General features: G+C 38.6%; 1 protein-coding gene across 1 annotated transcript in view; it reads right to left on the bottom strand.

Moving 5' to 3' along the window:
• The window catches only part of LOC124802934 (putative inorganic phosphate cotransporter), a 210,385-nt gene that overhangs the window by 42,018 nt on the left and 141,795 nt on the right, over positions 1-26,572 (bottom strand). Inside the window, exons 2-3 of the mRNA XM_047264019.1 lie at positions 5,248-5,480; positions 2,373-2,615 (exon numbers count right to left, since the gene is read on the bottom strand). Coding sequence (XP_047119975.1) covers positions 2,373-2,615; positions 5,248-5,480 — 476 coding nt within the window. The remainder of the gene's footprint in view (positions 1-2,372; positions 2,616-5,247; positions 5,481-26,572) is intronic.

Below are 26,572 nucleotides of genomic sequence, written 5' to 3'. Positions count from 1 at the left end.
CAAGTCCTTTATACGCTGACTGTATCCTACAGTGAACCAAAATCCCACTTTACTTACAACTGAGTCCATGATCACTGCACTTCATATACCCACAAGTGTTTGCGTCTAATGATGCACATTTCAGTAAATATGAGATACTCTCAGATGGTGCCTACTTTATTTTTATTTCATTTTAACAGTCAGAACAGTCACATTTGGTACTGTGTGACTGGTGTTAGTTAGCTATATGTTTATGGCCACAATAAGTTATTAAACATTATTAATTCAATTTACTTATTGGTTATATGTGCAGCAGTCTCTTTACTGTTGTTGATGTCTGTTCTAGTTTAGAAGCAGCTGGATATATTCCACTGCTGCACAGATCATACATGTTTAAGAAACCAGCTATTTCATCCGAAAATTCTATGTAGAATCTGTAAGAGATTTCATCAGATCATGAAGCCATGTTCAGTTTTAATGTTTTCAGCTGTTTCTTAATGTATCTAATACTAATATCTACATCATTCATTTTTACAGAGGTGCAGCATTAAATTGGGAGAGTTCTTCAGGATCTCCTTTTGTAAGCAGTATTTCAAAACAGAATTCAATTTGCTTTTCTATCTTCAGTTTCAATTCCTTTGACATCAACTTTGGTGCCACTAACACCCTTAATATACATCCAGAATTTCTTTGCAGTTTGTGAGAGATCTTTTGATAAAATTCTATTGTGACATTCACTACAGAATCTATGCTTTGACAGCCAGACATACTTCTTTTAGAATCTTTCTACCTACAGCCATATTCTTTGTTTTTCACCAACTGTGTGGTAGTTGTTTCTTTTGAAGTTTATTTAGAAAGACTGTATGCTATGGAGAGTTGCTCCCGTCATGACCTGTTATACCAGGTACATGTGCGTCCAACATTTGTTCAACTATTATTCAAAAGTCAAGCCACAGTTTCTCTACATTGAACAAATGGCCCATCGTGTCTATTTTTGTAATGAATGACTTACAAAGTATCTGTTATAAACAGTTTTCAGAAAAAGGATTTAGTACTGTTTTATGTGGTGTCTTCTCATGTCTATAACTTATAAAACTATAATTAAGCCAATATGTCATTGGATGATTAATGTTTCCATCAATGATGATGGGCGCACATATGTATTACCTAGTGGACATTGTCTCTGAAGCTTGCAGGTACATTTGGAGTTGAGTTTGGTGGTCAATGGAAGGACCTGATTTAAGGATTATGCCCACCCATGATACTGAGTCTTACCCAAAAGCAATCTCACATGCAGCTTCAACTTCTATTTCAGCAGATTTGAGTTTCTTGCCTACTACAATAAGTACAACACTTCCATATCCCATTATTCATACTTCTAATATATGTTTAGATTTATTCCAAAAATCTCATTGCTGTCAATTTTATGCTTTAGTCAGGTTTCTGTGCCTAGTCTTAAGCGAGCAGTTCAATGTCTGGCATTTGTGGTAAATGCTTTAATGGTCCCACCTGTTTTTCACTTCTTTCGATCATACATTAATACACCAGTTTCTTCTACAGTGTTAATAATTGCATATGACTCAATGGCCTGGTGAAAGTCTTTCGACTGGTGGCTGCTTTTGCAACTTGCATGTCTCTTACCCACACCAGTTATCCAACTGGGGAAGAGCTCAAATATAATGAGTTATCTGGAACAGAATGGTTACTCAATGTTAACCAGCATGAACTCTGTTGACATTTGTCTTGCAAATCCCAGCTAGCATTTTTCTGATATGACATCCAGTAAGCATTTGGATGTGGGTGAGGTTGTATGTGAATATGTGTACTTTTTGGCAAAGGAAGAGCCAGGACTCAATAGGTAGTTAATACAGTTGTCTGTTACATGCACCTATGCACCACACATCACTTGGCTAATGTGGGAAGAGGCTTTTCCTTTCCTTTATGTAAGAGATAAGTATAGGTTACTAGGAGAAATAATAGTAGATTTTACAACAGAATGGCTATGCACAGACCATGGAAAGAAAACATAAATAAAAAATGCTGCAGTCTTCAATAGCAGAAGTTTCTTGATTGGAAGAAAGCAAATGCAATTAGCATGAGAGAAAAAAGTATACAATTAATCTAAGAAAATAAAAGTTACTCACTACCTGTGATTAAGGATGCAACAAATCAGACTAAAGTAACAGTTTTTAAGTTTACAGGCACTGTGTGAAGAGAGACACAATGCAAAAGAATGGATCCTAAGGCAAAAATTATTACTGCACAAAAAAGTCGATATGTTACAGGTAATATTGGGTACCGCTGTTGAGATTTACTATGTGTTAGAAATATTTTCATGTCAAACAGTATGCACTAACAGTTAAAAAATCTTTCATGAGAAATATTTTGCTGACCTCTCCTAATCCTTCAGCAGCTCTGACAATGATGAGCCATGTGGCTCCACCATATCTGGCTGCTAAAGGAGTGAGCAGTGTGAACACAGCAGTGCACAAGATGCCAAGTCCAAGTGAGTACTTGCCACCAAATTTCTCTGCCAGCATTCCTCCAGGCAGATGGGTAAGAATGTAACCCCAGAAGAAAGAACTCAATATAAGGCCTTGTGTTTCTTCATCCCAATCAAATTCAGCTAATGTACCCTGTAAAACAAGACAAATAACAATTCTATTTATTATAATATCAATGTTAATTAAGTTCAGTATTTTTCTACAAATTCTAAATTTGAATTTACATCCACTATAAAAAAAGACACATCAGAGAAGAACAAGTAATTTTTCTTTGGGAGTTTCTTATGTTCCTATTTATTTATTTATCGCCCATTCATTCATTCACAAAACATCTTACACTGATACATTGTAATTCTCTGAAAATAAATACCTCAAATATATATTTACACACAGAATACACAAATACGCTTTATTTATTTTAAGGATATGAAGCAAGGTTGGTCAGAGCTTTTTGATGACGGCCACACAAATGCAGCCAAGTTTATCTGTGTGTAATTCATACCGATCTTTTGAGTTCATCTCTGTTTGCACACAGTTCATGTTTACATGCTACAAAGTGCAAGTATTTTTTTTTCCTGGGATGTACACTACTGCTGGCCTCACTTATCTTCAGGAGGTAAAATGTTTGGTACTGCTGACAGCCACATACAAAAGTGATGACACTGTTCTAGCTTTCGGAACTGTTAGTTCCTTCCTTGGGAGGAGAGAAGGACAGTTAGGTTGGGGAGGCCACTGAGAGGGACCCACCTGAAGTGAGGCTGAGGGTAGTCAAAGATCAATGGCATACATTGAAGATATGCTTACACTCTTCCTGATGTGAATGAAAAATACAATGTATTTATTTATATAACAAAGTCCTCACTTTACATGAAAACTGTTCTCCCCAAAAGTAATTCATATTATATAAGAGGCTACCAAAAAATATATAGATTGCTCAAGGAATAAAGATAACTCATACACAAAAAGGAAAATATCTATATGTCAGGAACAGCTCTTACATTGATACTGTACCTCATTACAATGCGTTTTAATGATATTGAAGAAAGCAATCCTGACATCAAACCAAATGCAATATGAGAAGAGGATAGTGACATCAGAGAGCAAAACAAAGACAATACAGAATGTGGTGAAGAAGAGCAATAAGAGATAGGAAGAGGAGTTCACTTTCAGAGTTAATAATAAAGTAACAGATGTATGTAGTGTAGCAAAACTCTATGAAAATCACTTTACATAAAGGGCTGTAAGTTCAGTAAATGTTGCCCTGGAACACCTGGGATTATCACTTACCATTAAATCTTTATAGGAGGCATATGATCCTAAGTACACCTGTGAAAGTAGTGCCCATCATGGAATCTTTAAAATTTACAAGTTGTAACTACTATGACAAAATACTGTTTTATTTTAGGGCCTAATATATTTCAAAGCAGCATGGTTGACTCCTGAATCTATCCTAAAAAGTTGTCATATCTTCAAAATAGCACATTATCTGCCTACGAAATGAATGAGGGCAGAAATGCAAGGGCAATCCAGAAAACAGATTATGTTTCAGTATAAAAAAAAGTGTAAGAAATAATAATGTTTTATTTATTTGAAAGTGACTACTTTTCAACATAGCCTCAACACAAACGTAGATACTTATCATAGTCGTGAACAAGCTTTGAAATCCCACTGTCACAAAATTTTGCCACCTGAGACTTCAACCAGTTAGTCATGCCCCTCCCCCCTCTCCTTCTCCACAGTTCCATGTCATCATCAAACTTCTGTGTTGCAAACCAGGTATTCATCATTGGAAACAGATGGTAGTCACCTGGTGCAAGATCTGGACTGTACAGTGGATGAGGAAACACCTCCCACTTGAAAGCAATGAGTACTTCTCAACTGTGATTTGTTGTGTGTGGTCAACTGTTGTCCTGAAAAAAAAAAAAGTTTGCAAGTGTTTTCTTCTCTTTGGGTGGGAATTTGTGTGCCCCACTCCATAGCTTACAATTTGGTCTCAGTTCACATGTTTGATGCAAGTCTTGTCTCTAGTTATGATTCAAACAAGTAATGAGTCACCATCTTTATCTTATGAATCAAGAAATATCAATGATGTAGTGATAAGTCGGTTTCAGTCAAGGCTTTTGGTACCCATGTTGCACAAAATTTGTGATAATCTAACTCCTGTGCAACAATTGATGAAGAAAACATTGTGAAATTTGTTAAAAACTAACAAGAGCTCCACCATTATATACCAGAGGTTTTTTTGAGTCTTCTCAGTTACTTTTGTGACCAGTTCATCAGTCACAATGCTTGATTGTCCACCTCACTCTTCATTGTCAATTTTAGTTCAACCACTTTTAAGACTAATGGACCACTGGCGCCCTCTACTTTCAATGATTACGTTGTTGCTGAACACTTCACACAGTCACTGATAAAATTCAATTGGTCTGTGGTTTTTTGCCAACAAAAACATTATTACTGATTGCACTTCACAACTCATGGGATTCTCTATTGCAGCACACACTTAAAACTTTTATTGTGAAATAATGGGAAATGAGATGAACCTCATGGACACACGACTAGGTGTCGACTGAATAGACAAATGCTTAGACAACAGTATGGCTGCTCTAGACCCAACCATTATTGCTGCAGTCAAAAATGTAATCTACTTTCTGAATAGTCATTATATGATCTTTTGCATTAGTTTTTATGGCAAATTATCACTAGTTCAATATTTCCAATAACTGACCTTCAAATCGGTCTCACAATCACAGAGCGCACTTACCATTCTTCTTGGTTCATGTGTTGGATAATCTCCAGGACATCGAAGGTCATCCGGATCTTGACCACTGATGTCAGTGGCATTACTGTGTGTGATATTACTGTTGTAACTTTTTGGTGTTTGATGTGGAAGCACCATCTCTGTTATGGCAACAGAAAGACATATGCGCATTGTATAGGCATTGGCTACGGCCAGGAAGCTCATCACTGCAAGCACATATCGCTGTCTCACACAACCTGTAACAAAAGTTTTTGCATCAGTTTTCTGACAAATGGGGGTTACATCTGATCATGTTTTGCATTCAAAATAAACAAGCCTACTTCAACAGAGAAGAGGCAACCTGCAAGGGAAGAGGTTTGCATAACACTTTTAGGAACTAAATTATGATACTGTGACTATATTTACTGTAAAAGCTTGAGTGGCAATGTGATATTAGAGTCTCAAAACTGAAAATATCAGTTTTTAAGTGATGCACATTTTGATATTGAGATTTTTAATGATTTTTCCCTTCATTCCTCTCTAAGCAAGACATTCTAGAATAAGTATAGATGTATTCAATTCTTCAAAAATATTTTTAACCAAAGTCTGGTCTTTCTTGTGGATGCTAGACCAATATAATAGCCTCAAACTGAACAAAGTACAAGGATAAGCTGAATATTGTGATCAAAATAATATGTCTTTTTGGACAGGTGCATTAAACAATTTAGCTAAGAGAAAAACAAAAATTATCCCACTCTCTTCTGCTCATAACTAACGAATGATTGCATTGTTCATGACTTATTCCATGTACATCTTCCACAAAAGCAAAAGAGAGAGAAAGAGAGAGGGGAGAGAGAAATTACAGGAAAATGGAAGGGAGTTCAGCAATAAAATGACTGTAGCGCATTTAGCACTGATACATTTTGGTGTTTGATATCTATCACTTTGCCACACTGATCTTTGGTACTGTAACAAATTGTCTGCTTGGGAAGATGGACAGTTCACACATTACATTGTCTTATAAAGTATTTCTTCACACTGAAACATGGTGTATGACAGTATAAGTCTTAATAACAGGAGGCTTTTAGCCACATTAAAATCTATTGATGTGTTTTCAGAATACATATTATTAAATAAGAAAGCACTTTGTGACAATAAGAATCAAAATCAAACTTCCACCGAAGAAAAAACATACATGTAGAACTTAAACATGAAAAAGAGCATAGAACCCAACATAAAGCAGGAATAGGAAAAACAAGCAAACACTTGGGAAGAACTCCATAGAAAGATCACATAAAAAGCACAAGAATTAAAACTATGGAATAAGAACACTAAACACCCATAGTGGGACTCAGAATGCGAAAATGCACTAGAAAAATGCAAACAAGCTTCCCAAGAATATAGCAGTGAAAAACCCTCTAAAGCATATACTGTTTTAACAAGTACAAAAAAACAGGGTGTAAAACTTATGCACACCAAGTGAAAGTAATTGAAGAAGCAACTGTGCACTATGGAGGAAAACTTCTGCAACCACAACATAAGAGAATTCTAAGGGCCTCCTCAAGGAAGGTCCGCAGGTACACACCTCATAACTCATGCTTCAGAAAACAAAACAAAAACTCACACTAACTAATCAGGAGAATTGTCAGAAACTTGTCAGTTATTTCGGTCAACATAGGGCTGTACTGCATTTACCAAGAATCATTTTCACCAACATGGGAAGAGATCTACAAATTTATAATTAGAAAAACAACAGGACATACAGTGAAGATGGCATCATTGCAGAACTACTAAGAACATCAGGTCAAAGTATCTAGAGGAACTTACACAAATAATCACAACCCTCTGGCAAACAGAAAAACTTCCTAGTGACTAGAAATCAGCACTTATCCATCCACTGCACAAAAAATGAGATGAATGTGAAGAACTACAGAGGAATCTCCTTGCTACAAGTGATCTACAAAATTTTTCAGTACGTTTACCCTGGAGGAAATGAGAACATTGAGAACACAAAATTATTGAATATATTCTGCCCCAGTCATTCTGCAAATAAAAAATCTACAATATGAAAACAATTCTAGAATACAAGGCCATCAGCACTGCTCCAGTCTTCTGAACCTTCGTAGATTTCAAGAAAGCACGATTCTGTTGGTTGACAATTCTTGCTCTACATCTTAAAAGAACAGAGACTTAAGGGGATACGGAATCACCTATCCCCGCAATGTTAATATATGCCTACTATAGGGAACATTTTCTCACAAACTACTGGAGACAGAGAGGTAAAAATTTTACTGTATGTGCATTCATATGTTACAACAATACTGAAACAACAGTTTATTGTCAAAGTATTTTCTTACAGAGATATTGTACATTTATTTTTAAGTAAATTTTTTCCATCGCTTTTTACTAGACTATCACTCCTAAGTCTTTTGTAAATCAAGTAATTAAAAAATCGTTGTTTCAGTATGTAATAGGGACCTATGTCACTACGTCATAAAAATTTCAGACTTCTAGGTTGACCAGTACCTGAGATAATGTTCCTAGATGAAGTAAAAAGTAAACTTACGGGAAACGGAGAAAGAAGATTAAAACATTCCTGATCCGTAGCTAATACCCCCTTCACAGTCTTCATAATCATCTTCAAGTCTTCTTTTGGCACCCCTCTGCACCTGTCTTGCTTTTTTCACTAATGTCTTGATTATATTATCAGCATGTCTTAGTCTGTGCTGATCTAAAAAGAACATAGCACGTACCGTACGGGAACCAACACACATACCCAACTTTTGAAGGACCTGGCATTTAGTTATATTTCCAAGATTGAAGGTTGCCACAGCATCATACACACCAAAATGTAGTGTATTAATTCCGACTAACACTGTTTTTGGGAGACGATGCCATATCACACTATTCAAGCACTCGTTGGGGTTCTGCGTTTTTCCGTGAAGACATTTCATCAGAAGACTTCTGTCAGCCAGATCTCTGAAAATGGGCTTTATTTCTGCCATGATGGCTGATGGTAGACTGTGGTGGTGAATGTATTTCTCTCCTGTTGTTAGTCCCCTATTGTATTTACACCAGCTGTTTTCACCTTTTGGGGCACAAACCATGTTGTGGATGCTCATCCGTGGATGCGGTGTGGAAATATAAAGCCCATATAGCTCTCCTCATTTCTTCAAGATTGCCTGTATTTTGCCTGATTGCAAGGCCATAGCAGTTCTGAATGTGGTCTATTATGGAATCAGTCAATCTTCCTCTGCCATCCAAGGTTTTCCCATCATCTAGCTTTTTCCCTTTCATAACTGATTTTAACCTTCTCAGCCTGGCACCCATTCTCTTCTGCACATGTCCTATACATTCAAGTTTGCTTATATTTACACTGTTCCCATATGGTTTGCTTTCCAAAACTTCTTTGAATGCTTTAGAGTCACCATCTCCCAGATATTTGACATAGCGAACATTATACCACTGTGAAGAGCGATGAAAAATTTTCTTCACCCCAGCAACCTCCATGCCACCACTACTACCATAATAATTAGCAATACAGTCATCACTGTGTTCATTTTTCAGCCTGCCTGTGCACCTACAGTATTTAGACATTATTGCAACATCAATAACCTTGCCAGTATCAACACTAGTTGCTGTTACAACACCATTGTTGGAGGTGTGGCCCCTTTTCTGCCACGTGCCATCAAACGCCACTGTGAGGTCACGACTGCCGTCATTTTCTTCCACTGCTTCTTCCACAGCAACCTGCATTGACTTCTGTGCTACATCTTCAACTGCAGATCCTAGTACATAATTGTAAGCTTCAAACTTTGAAGGTGCACTTGGAAGATTTAGAACACCACATAGCATATCACCAGCTGCTTTGCCCTTACCAATTGCTCGCAATCCATAAACTAACCTAATATTTACACTATAAAGTTCAGTTTTCTTGTATCCATTATTTACAGTTACTGAAACCGAACTTGGAAACTTACAGCTGTATTTACAAACACTGCATATTAAATTAAACTGGGCAGCCAGGCCAACATGGGATTCTACTTTCAGAGAAACGTTTCCATGACATTTTTTGCAGCACAAACTGTTTTCAAGAGCTTCACACAATATATTCGTATCAATGAGTTCAAAAACTTCATTCCCTCTATCAAGTAAATTATATTTCTCTTCCAAATCTCTTAGTTTTTTATGAGAAGCACTGTTTTCATTTGGTGTGAGTTCGTTCGGCAAATCAGTAATAAGTGGATTCACATTTTCCAACAGTGATGATGATGAACTGCTTTGCTTTGCTAATGAATCATTATTTCTTTTCTTTTGCCAGTTCACACGCTTTTTAAATACTTTTGCTTTAGCTCTAGGCATTTTCACTGCGAAAAATGAATCACTAAATACGAAATAACTCAACAACAACTACTTTCTTATATCACACTGTTTACAAAACAGTCCCGCCACAAAGTCAAAGAGTAACTTGAGGAAACCAGAGAGAAACATTTTCGGGCAACTAGTGTATAAATAGTCGCTGGAAACCGGGATATTTGAATTCATGTCACTTTAAAGGTACTGCCAAAAAGTTCATGGTCAGCCACGAGAGACGTGTATAACTAAAGCGAAATACCCGATCTCACAAATATATAAAAATAAAATAGTTATAATTGTAGTAGAGCTATGTATGATACGTCATTTTAAAGAGGAAACATGGCAGAATATAATACGCCAATAAAAAAAAATTCGATTTTTTAACCCAAAATCCGATTCCGTATCCCCTTAACCCATAAACACTACCATTAATTGAACAGAAAATGACTGCCATGACACCAAACGTTATATTCAGGAGTGAAATCTCTGATCCCTTTGTAATAAAAACTGGTGTAAGTGACAGACTATCCACACCATTGTCCAATTTAGTCCTGGAGAAAGTAATGAGGGATTGAGAAAAAGAGCTGTAAATCCAAGGACACTGGAAACCAACATGACTAGGATGACCCTGAGACAATATAGATATCACAAACCTAGCTTTTGCAGATGACCTGGCAATACTCTCAGATAAAGTAGCAACAGCAACCAAACAAACTGAAATTTTAAAAGTTAGCCTGCAAATTTATTTCCAGAAGTCTGAATTTTTCTGCTCAATATTAAACATACAAAAATTAGACACAAAATATGTCAAGATAAACAGAGTTACACATTTCAAATATATAGGTGAAATCCACTAACCTACAGGAAGAGAAGTCTCAGGCAAGACACAGGACATACAAAACAAGAAATGCATGTCCATTGACACAAAGCTTAAACAGTACAACACAGTAATCAAACATGAAATACGATATGCAAGTGAGACACTAATACTTCATATAAAAGTGACACGGAAAGCCTACTGATAAAGAATGCAAAATCATGAGAAAAATTCTTGGCCCCAAGCTAACAGAAGGGGGATGCAGATTATACTTTAGGAAAACCGTAGAGAAGAAGTCAGTCAAGTAGCAGACATCAAGAAAAGAATGTTAAAGTTCTACAGGCACATCCCCAGACTATCACCAACAAGACTCAGCAGCAGAATACTGGCACACGTACAAGAGGTCAAGTCAAGAGCACCATGGATCATACAAGTCAAACTTGGCCTAGAAAAAGCACAAATTGATCCAATAGAAAGTGAAGACAGAAACATATGCTGAGACAAAATACACAAGTGAGTCTGAGAATGAAGTCCCAAAGACATCATGCACAAAGTGAACTGAAGACAGAAAGAGACTCCATGAAAAATAAAATGAGAGAATCACGCAAGATCAAAAATAATGCTCAAATGAGACAGATTGCTTTGCATTAGGTCTCAACACCACCTCCAACAGGACTGTGCTTAGTAAAGTGCTATGGTGTTCAAAACAATTTTAAGACTGATGACAAATGTACTGAGATATTTTGGATACTCGAAGCAACACTGTACCCTATCCTTGAATAAAGATTTGCATGCTTATAATACTAGAAACAGGAGTGATTATCATATTACAAGCAAAAGACTGAAACTAACAAGTAATGATCCTAAAGAAGAAAGGGTATTTCTTACAGTAAGCTTCCACAAGATATAAGGAGTATAAAAGCATTATCAGCAATTATCAAAGGGGCCCAGAACTGAGCCTTGGGCACTCCACATGTGACAGTACCCCATTCTGAAGTAATGGGACTCCATTTTGACTCTCCACTACCACTTTTTGTTTCCTGTTTGACAGGTTCGAGTCAAGCCATTTCCCTGATGAACTACTTATACCGTGATGTGCAGCTTTTTGTAAAAGAATCTGGTGACTGACACAGTCAAACGCTTTTGTTGGGTCACAAAAAATCCCAAACATCTTTAGTTTTTGTTGATAGGTTAAAAGACTTTGCCAGCAAATGCAAATATTGCATCTTCTGTTGACAAACATTTCTGAAATCCAAACTGACTTTCACTGAGGATATTTTGATCCTTGAGATGCTTAACTATCCTGGCATGCATTAGTTTCTCTAAAACCTTTGAAAAACTTGTCACTAGTGATACTGGCCGATAGCAGCGTCTGTCTCAGCTCCTTTCTTATACAGCAGTTTTACAACTGCATACTTAAGCCTCTCAGGAACTATTCCTTGCTTAAGTGATGCATCAAGAATGTGGCAAGGGACTTTACTTACATGTCTGCAGTATCATTTTAATAATTTGTTAGAAATATTGTCTATCCTGGTAGAGTTTTTACTTTTCAGAGATTTAATAACTCTTTCAATTTCTTGAACAGCGACTGTTGTTAGCTTCATGTGTTGTACTGAGCTAGGTACTCTGGATTAGATTAGATTGGATTAGTAATTGTTCCATAGATCATGAATACGACACTTTGTAATGATGTGGAACATGTCAGGTTAATAAAAGGTGTCTATACAAGATATTACATTACACAAAATATTACGTTACACTTAATATTTTTAATTTTTGTTGTGGAGGTTGGGGAAATTACTCACTTACTATATCCAAAAATTCATCTAATGAGTAGAAGGAGTTGCCATTAAGAAATTCTTTTAATTTCCTTTTAAATGCTACATGGCTATCTGTCAGACTTTTGATGCTGTTAGGTAAGTGACCAAAGACTTTTGTGGCAGCATAATTTACCCCCTTCTGAGCCAAAGTTAGATTTAACCTCGAGTAGTGAAGATCATCCTTTCTCCTAGTGTTGTAGCCATGTACACTGCTATTACTTTTGAATTCATTTGGATTGTTAATAGCAAATTTCATAAGTGAATATATATATTGTGAGGCTACAGTGAAGATCTCTAGCTCTTTAAATAAGTGTCTGCAGCATTATCTTGGATGAGCTCCAGCAATTATTCTGATTGCACACTTTTGTGCAATGAACACTCTTTTACTCAATGATGAGTTACCCCAGAATATGATGCCATACAAAAGCAGAGAATGAAAATAGGGGTGGTAAGCTAATCTACTGAGACGTATATTGCCAAAATTTGCAATGACCCTAATAGCATAAGTAGCTGAACTCAAACGTTTCAGCAGATCCTCAGTGTGTTTTTTCCAGTTCAACCCCTCATCAATGCCTACACCTCGAAATTTTGAATATTCTACCTTAGCTACCGATTTCTGGTTGAAGTCTATATTTATTAATGGTGTCATTCGATTTACTGTGTGGAATTGTATATACTGTGTTTTGTCAAAGTTTAATGAGAGCCCATTTGCAGAGAACCACTTAATGACTTTCCGAAAAACATCATTTACAATTTCAACAGTTAATTCTTGTCTGTTGGGTGTGATAGCTATACTTGTATCATCGTCAAAAAGTACCAGCTTTGCATCTTCGTGAATATAGAATGGCAAGTCATTAATATACATTAAGAACAGCAGAGGACCCAAGACCGAACCTTGTGGCACCCCATTCTTGATTGTTCCCCAGTTTTGAGAAATCACCAATTTTTTGCATATTATGTGAACTGCTTATTTCAACTTTCTGCACGCTTACCGTTAGGTATGATTTAAACCATTTGAGCACTGTCTCATACATATCACAGTAGTTGAGCTTATCTAGAAGTATTCCATGATTTACACATATCAAAAGCCTTTGATAGATCACAAAAAAATCCCAACAGATGACTTCTGGTTACTCAGAGCATTTAATATTTCATTAGTGAAAGTATATATAGCATTTTCCGTTGAAAAACCCTTCTGGAAACCAAACTGACATTTTGTTAAAACTTTATTTTTACAAAGGTGTGAAGCTACTCTACAATACATTACTTTTTCAAGAATATTGGATAAGGCAGTCAGAAGAGAGATTGGACGGTAGTTGTTGACATCAGACGTATCCCCTTTTTTATGCAGTGGTTTAACAATGGCATACTTCAGTCTATCTGGGAAAATACCCTGCTTCAGTGAGCTATTACATATGTGGCTAAGAATCCCACTTATTTCTTGGGAACAAGCTTTTATTATCCTGCTGGAAATCCCATCAATTCCATGAGAGCTTTTATTCTTGAGAGAGTTTATTATTTTCCTAATTTCAGAAGGAGAGGTGGATGGAATTTCAATTGTATCAAATGGTGTGGGTAAGGCCTCTTCCATTAACTGCCTTGCTTCTTCTAATGAACATGTAGATCCTATTTTCTCTAGAACATTCAAAAGATTGATGGTTTGGTTCATGGAGCCTTGTAAACCTTACCTTTTTTTCGTTTTTCACTCTGCACTTCTACAGTTAACCCTCCATCAGGCGCGCCTACTATTGTCACATGAGCAGGCGTGCATTGTAAAATTTACAACATGGTTATTTGTCAGTAAAAACAAATCTGACTTAAAAAATATTATATTTATTGAACAAAGCATATTTACTACCTTCAACATATTTACTATCTTCAACATTTATAACAAAAGATTTTACTCTTCTAGTTCTTTAAACAACAATTTAGCCAGTTTTTCTGACATATGTTCAGTTTCATAACACCTTTTGCAGACAATTTGTTTGCGAATTAATTCTGGCAATGTCCAGAATAATGAAAAAGTAGGCAATGGGCATGTCCTTGTAGTTCTTTGAAATGGTGTATCAGGCACACATTTTAGCTACAACGTCAACACCACCTTTTGTCATGTTGTACTCAATTATGATTTCAGATTTGTGTGTTTCTTCATCCACTGTCGCCATGTCATGCACAACAGAAAAAAGTATGATAGCACAGTTTTTACAAGGAACATATGAAACTAAGGTCTTACCCTACTGAAACCTAGACATTGCACTTCCAATTGTTTTGTTATGTTTGGGAGAAATTCTGGAAGAATTTCACGTCTGTTCTTCCTCATTGTACCAATCCAAGTTATAGTCTTCTGCAGCAAATATTCAGAAAGGAGGTAGCCTGCGTACCAGTTGTCAGTTGTAAGATTCCTGTCAGAATTTTCTGTAGGCACCACATATCTTTTCATTATGCCCTCAGGAGCATTAGAAACCCGATACTGTCCAAACCGCATACAACATAGAAAAAGTAGAAATCTGTTGTAACTCATTGGAGTCCTAAGCAGTAGCATTCCTGTTCCACCTGCTGCCCAGAGTTCCAGTACATTAGCATGATGGCATTCTCCTCTTCTTCTTCTTCAAAAAAATTCCGAAGACAGCCATTATTTCGTCACTTTATTGCCGCACCTCTTTTGCGCGAGAATTGATGTGTGTCTCGGTCACTTACTTTCAATAAAGCACTAACTTAATCAGTTATACCATCAACTTTCTCTTCGGATCTGGTGGAATTTCTACAATGTTTTTTCAGTTGGTTTTGATGTTTTAACACACTCGCTTTTACACCAACTTTGTCTTTTCAGTAAAGAACACTCGTAGACCTACATCTGCTGTCTCTTTGGGATCATCACTATCCTCACCTTCAACTTAAGATTCACTGCCATGGTCCTATTCAGTGTTTTCATCACTCAAATCTACTTTACATTCCTCTAAGTCTGAAAAGTCTGGAGAGACTGTATTATATCACCCTCTTCGAGCAGTTTGCGAATTTCTTTGCCTGATACACCCTTTAAATTGGGACAAAACATCAAAGAAATGAAATGAATAAATATATTCCGATGTCGGTGTAACCAAAGTAACGTTTACTGTGCATCTGTAAAAACTAAAAAAAAAAAATACAAAAACAAAAACGAGTAGGTATAATTAAGTTTTAGTTCAGTTACCTCTGGACATTGACTGCTGGAACAAAGCCTTCCACTGTCACACCAGCAGGCGCGCATTGTACTTTTTACACCATTCGACACGTCGTTGGTTGCAATTCAGAATTCAAACTGAGAAGGCTGACCAAATGAACGGAAGTCACTTTAACATTGTCGAGAAAACATCAGCAATAGAATACATGGTAAAAATGGCGCAACAGCTCAAGGTTAAGGCATCGATTAGCCATAAAAACTGCTGATGATGTACTTTTTACAAAAGCGGCCTGCTCGAGGGTTAAACAGTGTAAAAATTCAGCATATGAAAGCCGGGGGAGGGGGGGGGGGGAGGAGGTCCACTCAAAATAGAAAAAATTAGCACGTGGTCTGTGAGACAGAAAAGCTTGGGGCCCTTCGCCCTAAATAGCCCAATAACGTAAAGCCCTGCGAATTCTTGACGTTTTAAGCCATGATGTCACGTAAAATGATATAAGAACAAACAAACAAAATTAGAAACAGCTGTAAAATGTTCAACCTTATGAGACAACAGGGCGATAGGGTGACCAAACGTCCCGGAAAACCAGGATTGTCCCAGTTTTCATCCCTGTGTTCCGGTGTCCCTAAAATTTGTTTCGGGACGCTCATAAGTCCCGGAATTAAGTTTTTAAATACATTTCGTGAAACTTTCTCAAAATTTTGGGTTTTCGCTATATTAAAGGAAATACAACACAAGAAATTAATATATTTTAGCTTATTTGTCTAAAATCTCCATTGTTCCATACTAGTAATCGCAGTATCAGTAGTGATGCACTCAGGCAATAACTTACTTTGAGCGGTACTTTGGCCAACAAGTAGTAAGTTGTATTATTGTAACAGAGCTATGAAACCGTCCGATTGTCGCGCCACTTGCACATTCATTGTCAGAACAGTGTAGTAGTTGATGCTTTGTCAGACAAACTGCAATAGTTTTTTCTCATATTATTGGTATTATTGCTGCAGTACTGTGAAACGCAATGCCGAAACGTGCCAGCAAGTTCAGTGACTGTTATTCCAAGGAATTTAATTTCATTAAGAAAGTTAGTTTTGATTACGAAGCAGAGTGTTCCGTATGTAACTGTTTTATTAGTATAAGTCATGGTGGACGTTCCGACATAGTTGATGACATCATGTCAAAGAAACACATTAACAGATACAGTGCACCCAGCTGCAATAAAACTCTACAAAATTATTTTGTGAAACATCAGTCAAGTGAAGAGACGAAAGTTCGAGCAGCCGAGCTTACACTAGTGATTGTACTAATAAGCTTAACAGCATTATATTTGATGATTCTTCCATTGCAAAAAAGTTTAGTTCTGCAAGAACGAAAGTGCCAGCAATCATAAGGCCACTAAAATATTTCCGTTTGTTGTTCGGTTTTTCGATATTAATCAGGGAATTCAGACCAAACTTTTGAAGGTGAGTTCCCTACCTAATGAAACATCTGACGAAATTTCAAGATTTTGTATGAATACTATCGAAATGTTTGATCTTGAGAAAAATAAATGTGTGGCATTTTGTGGAGACAACACTAACACAAACTTTGGTGGTTTAAAAAGACAAGGCAAATGCAACGTATTTACCAAATTAAAGGCAACATTGCATGAAAACATTGAAGGCATAGGGTGCCCTGCACATGTTTTACACAATATCGTGCAGATATCTGCTGACAGTTTAAACTGTGATGTTCAAACTGTCGTCACGAAGGTATACTAACACTTTTACATATATACTGTTAGGACAGAGAGGCCTAAGGAGTTCTGTGATTATGTGGGAACTGAATACATGAATGTAATGTGTCACTCGAAAACTCGCTGGTTATCACTGTTTCCAGCAGTTGAAAGAGTAATCCACCTGTTTGAACCGTTAAAAGATTTTTTCCTAAACGAAGACAAAGCCCACAAAATATTGGTTCAGTTTTTCAGTAACCCTTTAAGTGAAGCCTACTTATGGTTCATTCACAGTCAGCTTAGCACTTTGCAGCATGGGATAAAGGAAATTGAGGGAAGCACGAAAAGTGTAATTGAGGTAAATGATGTTTTGAAAAATACTCTGGAAACTGTTACTAAGAGAAGAGAACTGCAGTTCATTTCTTTTAATGTTAAATTTGTCCTTGAAAGAGCAGAAGTATCAGAAGCAACGGAAAGGAATTTTAGAAAAGAAGTTAACAAGTTTTATGACACTTGTGTAGAATATCTCAGCAAGTGGAGCGCCTCATATTTACCCTCATCGCCGGTGTTTGATTGGATGTTACTGAAGAGCGTGCCAAAATAGGAAAGTGTTGAAGAGACAGTTTCTTATTTGAAGAGTAAAGAGATTGAAATCGATGATTCCATTCTCATTTATGAGTTCGGCGTACTGACAAATTTTGTTGAAGAAAGTCTTCACAAGTGGAATGATGAAAAAAAAAACACCATTGGAATGTCATGAGAAGTGGGTGAGTTTTTTTAAAAGCTGTGACTGTCTTGAGCATTACTCTGAGTTGGTAATAATTGCAAGGTATTTATTTGCAATCCCAGCCCATAATGCCAATGTGGAAAGAATATTTTCGTTCACGAATATTCAGTGGACTGATGAAAGAAACAGAATGGAGATGGACTCTCTTGAAGCTCCTGCAGATCCTGTACAACTACAAAATGGATTGTGCCGAGTTTTATCACTGTGTCTCAAAGAACAAAGACATGATCAAGAAAAGAAGGCTGGAGGTAGTGAAAAATACCCTTTTCTCCAAGGACAGTCAATTCCATCGACAAGTGCTCAGTAATATTAAAGCTCATGTTAATATTAATTGATTAAAAGTTGAATGGCTGTAAAATTTTGTAAAATCGTAATACATTTTTTTTTACTGTATACGTTTATTAAATGTCATTAATTATACAGATAATCTAGATTATATCAATATTTTGTATCCTTTTATTAGTTATAATAATCGGGTTAACAAAATGTATCAACAAAACATTAATATTTAAAACTAAGAAACCTGGGTACATGTGGAATGTGTCCTGGTTTTCACCGAAAATAATTTGGTCACCCTAGCGTAAGGGCAATAACTTCATTTCTGTTCCACTTTTGGGGAACGTATCATACAACATAAGGAGACTTCTATAGAAGCAATACGGTTACAGTTGCCTTTTCCGTAAATAATAGCTTAAAGCAAAGAGTGATTCATATTATTGGGACACGAGAAGAAGTTGGCACAAAATGCGGAGTTTACAAAATTACTTGAAACGACTGACCCAGCTATTACGTTGGACAGACAGGTAGACCAATTAAAGTAAGATATAAAGAACACATGCTAGGTAAAAATGGGGAAAACATGTACAACTCCACGTTTGTTGAACATCTATTGCTCTTACAGCATACGAGACGTAAACTGGATGACGTAGAATGGCTACACGAAGTGAGTAACGGTTACAAACTGGGCCTGTTCGAGGAATTAGAAATTTTCAAACATCTATCTCAGAAAGATGGAGTTATTCCTAACGAACAGGTGCAGCTTATAAATAAAAATTTTTTGGATAGTTTCAAACCCCTTCTTGCTCTAACGTAATATAGTTTGGCTCACTAGAAGCTAGTTTTCTTGTCTGCTGATGCTGGTGAGATGCTTCTTTCCTGTCTTGTTGGGATTTTACGGATTTTTGATGGTTATTGTTCGCGGTTCTCGGTGTGTATGTGTGGTTTAAATGACTCCTTTTCATTCATGACGACAGATGGTTTCGATTTACTACAACATTTTGTTCGTTTTCGCTAGTATGTATCCTAGTCTTTAATTTGCGCGAGATTCTCGCGCTTAACACTAGTGCCCTCTCTCGTTAGATGTCTTCTTTAGAGCAAGCTTCAGCTGCTTCACACTAGGACACAGGCAAATTGGTATTCATATTTTCTATTGTATGCAGGTGTTTTAAATGGTTCTGATATGTTTTATTTATTAAGACAGAGGGTTTGAATTAGCACCACCTTCAAAATTTTGACGCGCATGAGTATGTATCCCTGGGTTTTAATGTGCGCGGGTGTCTCGCGCATACCGCAAGTGCCCTCTCTCGGTGAAATTGTCTACCCTAGTGCTTCCACACCCTCTTCACGCTAGTTCACAGGCTAAGTACTGACAATATGTCGTGTTCGCAGCGACCATCTCTTCATAATTATGCTATAGAGATGGAGGTGATATTTTAACTACTGACGACGCCTGTGGCGCGATTGTTTTATGCATCTCCAATGCAATGCAGGATGTGATTTTAGTAAGTGACTAAAATTTTTGTGCTTCTAAAACTTTGGTAATTTTCATGGTTACTTAAAGCTGTGTGTGTGTTTTTTTTTTTCTCCAAGGATTTCAATAAATCATTATCCTGCAATTGTTTGGCTGTTATCGTTTACAGTGAAAACAAAATTAGTTCAGTAGGCCTTTGTGGCTTCCGGGTCTGGCGCTGGATCAAGCTTTATGCATCTCATAATGTCAACTTATACACAAACCGATAAGAAATACAAATATATACAGCAGTTACGACAAGCGACATTAACAATCGCCCTTCATTTGAATTCAACAATGAACCAAACACTACGACAGCAATATTACTGCTGGTTTGTAGTTGAAACCATTCATTAAAACAGCATCACACCATCGAGGTCCAACATGCGGTAACGAAGTTGCAACAAGAACTCCCATTAGTGATCAAGAGCGGCACCGGCCGCTGTGACCGAGCGGCTCTAGGCGCTCTAGACGCTTCAGTCCGGAACTGCGCTGCTGCTTCGGTCGCAGGTTCGAATCCTGCCTCGTGCATGGATGTGTGTGATGTCCTCAGGTTGTATGTCGTATGTTAACTGGGAACCTAGAAACGACGGAGAGGCTCCGTCCCCGCCGCAGCCGCAGTGGTCCATAACCCCATGACGACTACTGCAGTCCACTTCACCCCTCCGCCGTACCACACCGAACCCAGGGTTATTGTGCGGTTCGACCCCCTTCGCCCCCCCCCCCTTCACGCACCTCCTTCGCCCCCCCCCCCCCCCGGGGGGGAACGTCTCACACCAGACGAGTGTAACCCCTATGTTTGCGTTGCGTGGTAGAGTAACGGTGGTGCACACGTGCGTGGAGAATTTGTTTGCGCAGCAATCGCTGACTTAGTTTAGCTGAAGCGGAATAAGGGGAACCAGCCCGCGTTCGCCGAGGCAGATGGAAAACCGCCTAAAAACCTTCCATAGACTGGCCGGCTCGCCGGACCTCTACCAGTGTTGCCAATTTAGCGACTTTGTCGCTAGAAATGACGACTTTTGTCTTCGTCTTAGCGACAAAAAAAAACTTTTTAGCGACAAAAATTATTTAGCGACTTATCTGGCGACTTTTGAAGTACAAATCAAAACTATTTTCACTAACAAAACTAAGATTTTAACTATAGAATGGGTACTACACTGACTTTATCTAGATTTACTAAGTTGAATTAAGTTCTTAGCAGATCATGTAGCATTGTTCAGCATTTAGTAAACCTGAATGTGGGAATTGCCTACAGAGTAAGAAAACCTTGGCTATAGAACAATTCATTAATCATTACCCACTAGCCTGTTATCGTCGATAGCGTATTGATCTATAACTCTTCAACTTTTGAACTCCCTTTATTTTTCGAATTGACAAAAAACAAACGTTATATTAAGTATAATAAAATACATTTCAGTCCAGCAACCTCTAATTTTTCGAAATGTTAAGTCGCAGTCAAATTATTACCACATGCACAGTGGTAACGCAAGAACAATTCGGTGGGGGTATCTCAGATATTATTACGTTTTAAACAATGAAGAATAGGACTGATATCGAGTAACCGAGTGAGTAGATTGTTTCATGACCTCTAGTTCGCCTGAGTTTTAATGTATTTTCAGTGATTATAAATTGGTGAAACTTATGTTGCGGTGGTTTACATAATGGATTTACCGCAGAAGAAGAAGCAGTACGCTCAAAAATATCGGGATGCGTGGGAAGCAGAACTTTAATTCAATGGGTGTGGCCGGCCGCAGTGGTCTCGCGGTTCTGGGCGCGCAGTCCGAAACTGCGCCGCTGCTACGGTCGCAGGTTCGAATCCTGCCTCGGGCTTGGATGTGTATGATGTCTTTAGGTTAGTTAGGTTTAAGTAGTTCTAAGTTCTAGGGGACTGATGACCACAGCTGTTAAGTCCCATAGTTTTATATATATATATATAAAAATTTAAAAAATCAGTGGGTGGCTGAAACCAGTCGTTGGAGACTTATCCAAGGCAAGATGTCAAGTACATGCAACAGAGTTTTATGCTAAATTGTGTGATATTATAAAGCATTCGAAAACTATTAAGCATAAACAAAAAATTGATTTAAAAGAAACACAAACCACCTTACCTGTGAAAATTGTTCCGAAAACTACAGTTAGAATAACAAGCAGAGCGGAAGGCGCCCTTTCTTTATTTATTGCTGAACATTGTTCTATTTTAGCTGTAGATCATTTAGGAATACTGTGCAAGAAGGTGTTTTCCGGTGATGAGGGCGCTAAAAACATGCAATTACATCGTACAAAGTGCACTAACATTATAACTGAAGTTTTGGCTCCGTATTTTACACAATCATTGGTTGAAGATATAGGTAACCAAAAATACAGTGCACTAATAGATGAATCCACAGATGTATCAATATCTAAAATACTAGGTATCGTTATACGGTACTATAGTGTAAACAACCAAATCATTAGATCAGCATTTCTCAAACTCGCTGTTGTAGAAACTGCAGATGCAATAAATCTGGATGCTGTTCTTGTGAATTCTTTGAAAGATCTCAAAATTCCTATCGGCACAGATAATGCATCTGCAATGGTTGGAATAAACAATGGGCTTTTCGAACAACTCAAGAGAGAATATGGTTTGAAGCATTTGGTATTGTTCCATTGCAGTTGTCACTCTCTTCAGCTTGCAGTTTCGCACGCCTCAGTGAATACCCTATTTAGAAACATAGAGTTTCTTGTACGGGAAACCTACAATTGGTTCTCCATTTCATCCAAAAGACAAAAGGAATATAAAAAGGTTTCTGAAACAATAAATTGTGGAAAACAGCCACTAAAAATTTTGAAGGTCTGTGCAACACGTTGGCTTTCAATTGAACCAGCAATACGAAGAATTCTGGAGCAGTTGTAAGAACTAAAGCTACATTTTTCACTTGCCATGGTTCAAGACAATTGTTACACTGCCGATCTTTTGTACAAGATGTATTGTGACGACTCAAATCATCTTTACATGTTTTACCTTAAACATGCTTTAAAAGACGTACAAATAGCAATAAAAGCTTTTGATGGAGAAGACAATGACCCCACTGAATTACTAGATACACTTGTATTTCTCATGCAGTCACTCGAACAAAACATAGTTTTACCAACCGTTGATTTGTTGACAACACCAGTTCCAAGCGAATGTATGTACGCAAATCCGAACCTTGGCTTTATGTTTGAACAGAAATTGTCTGAGTCAAGTTTGTCTGAAGAAAAGAAAGTTTATTTGAAGAAGAGATGCATTCAGTTTAGTCTGAAACTCATAAAAGAAATTCAACAAATACTGCCAAGTAACATTACGATCCTGAAAAAAATGTCAATGATGAATGTTGAAGAAACACTAAAAGTGAATAAAAATAATGGTGTAACGTATGTAGCCAAAGAATTGGGTTTTAGTGGCGATTTCATAGACGGTATGCTGCAAGAATGGCATAATATCAACTTCATTAGGTGGAATAACACTTCCAACACTGTTCGATTTTGGAGTAAGGTTTTGCAGTATGAAAATGCCGCAGGGGAGAATCCGTTCTCTTTGATTTCACAGCTAGCAATGACTGTTCTATGCCTACCGCATTCAAATGCAGAAGTGGAAAGAATATTCAGTTCTATGAACATTATAAAAACTAAACAACGTAACAGATTATCTTTAAAGACAATTAATGATTTGATCATATTGAGAGACCAGCTGAAGAAACAAAATAAAGATTGTGCATGTTTTGACATACTGTCAGACGTATTGGAGCTTACTGGAACGAACATAACTTACTCTTTTGCGACAAAACCAGTCGAACTGCAACATCATCTTTTGAGCGACGTTTAACCCTCTACATCAACTACAGCTCTGTCAGAGCATTAAACAGAAGAGTTATTCGATCTTCTGAGTGACGACGATGAATAGCTCACATACCGGTATGTATATATTTTGTAACCTAATTTGAGCTCTTGCTATCTTTTGTTACAAATATAGCTGTATATTCCTAGTATATTTGACTACTGTGATTGAAACAACAATTTATGTGTTGCGTCAGTTATGATAACAGCGTATTTTATATTTTATATGTATGTTGTTGCAAGAGATGCGTCATTTAATTAAGACAATATAGCAATTACGTTTGAGACAATTTTTATTAACATTTTATTACCCCCCCCCCCCCCCGCCCCACTGGCTTATTGCACCTTTCACAGGACGAAATTTTCAGTACACCCCTAGTGAAATCAGTTTCAGCGACTTTCTAGCGACTTTTGATATTGAATCTAGCGACTCGGGTTTTTTAAAGTTGGCAACACTGACCTCTACATAAGTCCGCCGGGCGGATTTGTGCCGGGGACCAGGCGCTCCTTCCCGCTCCGGAAAGCCGTGCGTTAGACCGCCGTCCTTAGTTTAGTTAGGTTTAAGTAGTTCTAAGTCCGTGCGACTGATGACCTCAGATGTTGAGTCCTCTAGTGCTTAGAGCCATTTGAACCACTTGATTTGTAGGCGGCAACTGCGTGAACCAAGCGTCCTGTTGGCATATACGTTATGTTACCTACGGACGTCTGTTCTGCAGACGTTTCCTTATGACGATACTTGGACGAGATGACTGTAGCAACAGCGTGCGTTTACAATCGCGGGCTAAGAGAAAAACTTCTTGTTCTTCTTCTTCTTGTTGGATGATAAGGAACACTAGGGATAGGAAAATCCACGTACCTCTCCCAGTTAATTCTTAAATTGTCTTTCTTTCTAGTTTTTATTATCAGTTTTTGCAGTCCTTGTGTGTCTGCGCCGATGGCTTCGTGACGCCTTCGGTGTGAACTTAGATACAAGCATAAAATGCATGAAAACACTAGTATACGATTCTGTTGACGTACGCAACGTTTATTGCATCTAGTGATTATTGGGCTTCACATTTTTTGATTCTATTGATTTGACATTTTATCATTCTATTGATTCGATAATTTGCTGTTAACTCGTCCACACATATACTTTCTGCAGAGATTCCTCCTGTGCGTGTAAAATACACAGGAAAACTATCTGAATAAGAAGCCTGGCATCCTCACGTCGCAGCGGACGGCATTGTTGAACAGCCAAGGACGTCGCCGTACTGGGCCACGGTTTGCGGTTAACATGAGGACGCGTGGCAACTGCAAGGGCGCATGCTGCAGCCGTGAACGAAATAGAACAATACGACAGCGACCTCGCGCCGACCGAGACCCAGCTACGTAAACAATCAAGCGCCAGGAAGAGCACGTGGCCTACCGTGGTCCAGTCTCAATTGCTTTTTAAGCAGCGGTTCAATAACTACACTCGTACGACGAACCACTTTTACAACAACAGGTTTGTAATTTTTGCAGTCATAATTTATAGAATTAACTACAATTAAAGTCAATAGCTTCTCTGAGTTAAGCACTTTCGCAGAAATTATTAGTGAAACGTGAAATACAGAGGAGGTAAGATACGACAAGTTATAAAAAAAAATAGGGTCGTCTGCATCGCCAAAAAAAATTGTTCAAATGGCTCTGAGCACTATGGGACTTAACATCTGAGGTCATCAGTCCCCTAGAACTTAGAAATATTTAAACCTAACTAACCTAAGGACATCACACACATCCATGCCCGAGGCAGTATTCGAACCTGCGACCGTAGCAGTCGTGCGGCTCCAGACCAAAGCGCCTAGAACCGCTCGGCCACACCAGTTGGCTTGTATCGCCGAAAAGACGCACATGGGGACGCAGTATGTGTCATAATAACATGTTCAAAGCCGCGCGGGATTAGCCGAGCGGTCTAGGGCGCTGCACTCATGGACTAAATGGTTCAAATGGCTCTGAGCACAATGGGACTTAACTGCTGTGGTCATCAGTCCCCTAGATCTTGGAACTACACTGCTGGAAATTGAAATAAGAACACCGTGAATTCATTGTCCCAGGAAGGGGAAACTTTATTGACACATTCCTGGGGTCAGATACATCACATGATCACACTGACAGAACCACAGGCACATAGACACAGGCAACAGAGCATGCACAATGTCGGCACTAGTACAGTGTATATCCACCTTTCGCAGCAATGTAGGCTGCTATTCTCCCATGGAGACGATCGTAGAGATGCTGGATGTAGTCCTGTGGAACGGCTTGCCATGCCATTTCCACCTGGCGCCTCAGTTGGACCAGCGTTCGTGCTGGACGTGCAGACCGCGTGAGACGACGCTTCATCCAGTCCCAAACATGCTCAATGGGGGACAGATCCGGAGATCTTGCTGGCCAGGGTAGTTGACTTACACCTTCTAGAGCACGTTGGGTGGCACGGGATACATGCGGACGTGCATTGTCCTGTTGGAACAGCAAGTTCCCTTGCCGGTCTAGGAATGGTAGAACGATGGGTTCGATGACGGTTTGGATGTACCGTGCACTATTCAGTGTCCCCTCGACGATCACCAGTGGTGTACGGCCAGTGTAGGAGATCGCTCCCCACACCATGATGCCGGGTGTTGGCCCTGTGTGCCTCGGTCGTATGCAGTCCTGATTGTGGCGCTCACCTGCACGGCGCCAAACACGCATACGACCATCATTGGCACCAAGGCAGAAGCGACTCTCATCGCTGAAGACGACACGTCTCCATTCGTCCCTCCATTCACGCCTGTCGCAACACCACTGGAGGCGGGCTGCATGATGTTGGGGAGTGAGCGGAAGACGGCCTAACGGTGTGCGGGACCGTAGCCCAGCTTCATGGAGACGGTTGCGAATGGTCCTCGCCGATACCCCAGGAGCAACAGTGTCCCTAATTTGCTGGGAAGTGGCGGTGCGGTCCCCTACGGCACTGCGTAGGATCCTACGGTCTTGGCGTGCATCCGTGCGTCGCTGCGGTCCGGTCCCAGGTCGACGGGCACGTGCACCTTCCGCCGACCACTGGC

This window comes from Schistocerca piceifrons, chromosome 6 (assembly GCF_021461385.2).
Source record: "Schistocerca piceifrons isolate TAMUIC-IGC-003096 chromosome 6, iqSchPice1.1, whole genome shotgun sequence".
Lineage (NCBI taxonomy): Eukaryota > Metazoa > Arthropoda > Insecta > Orthoptera > Acrididae > Schistocerca > Schistocerca piceifrons.
The sequence above is the reverse complement of the archived record's forward strand: the minus strand, read 5'-3'. Positions and strand labels throughout refer to the sequence as shown.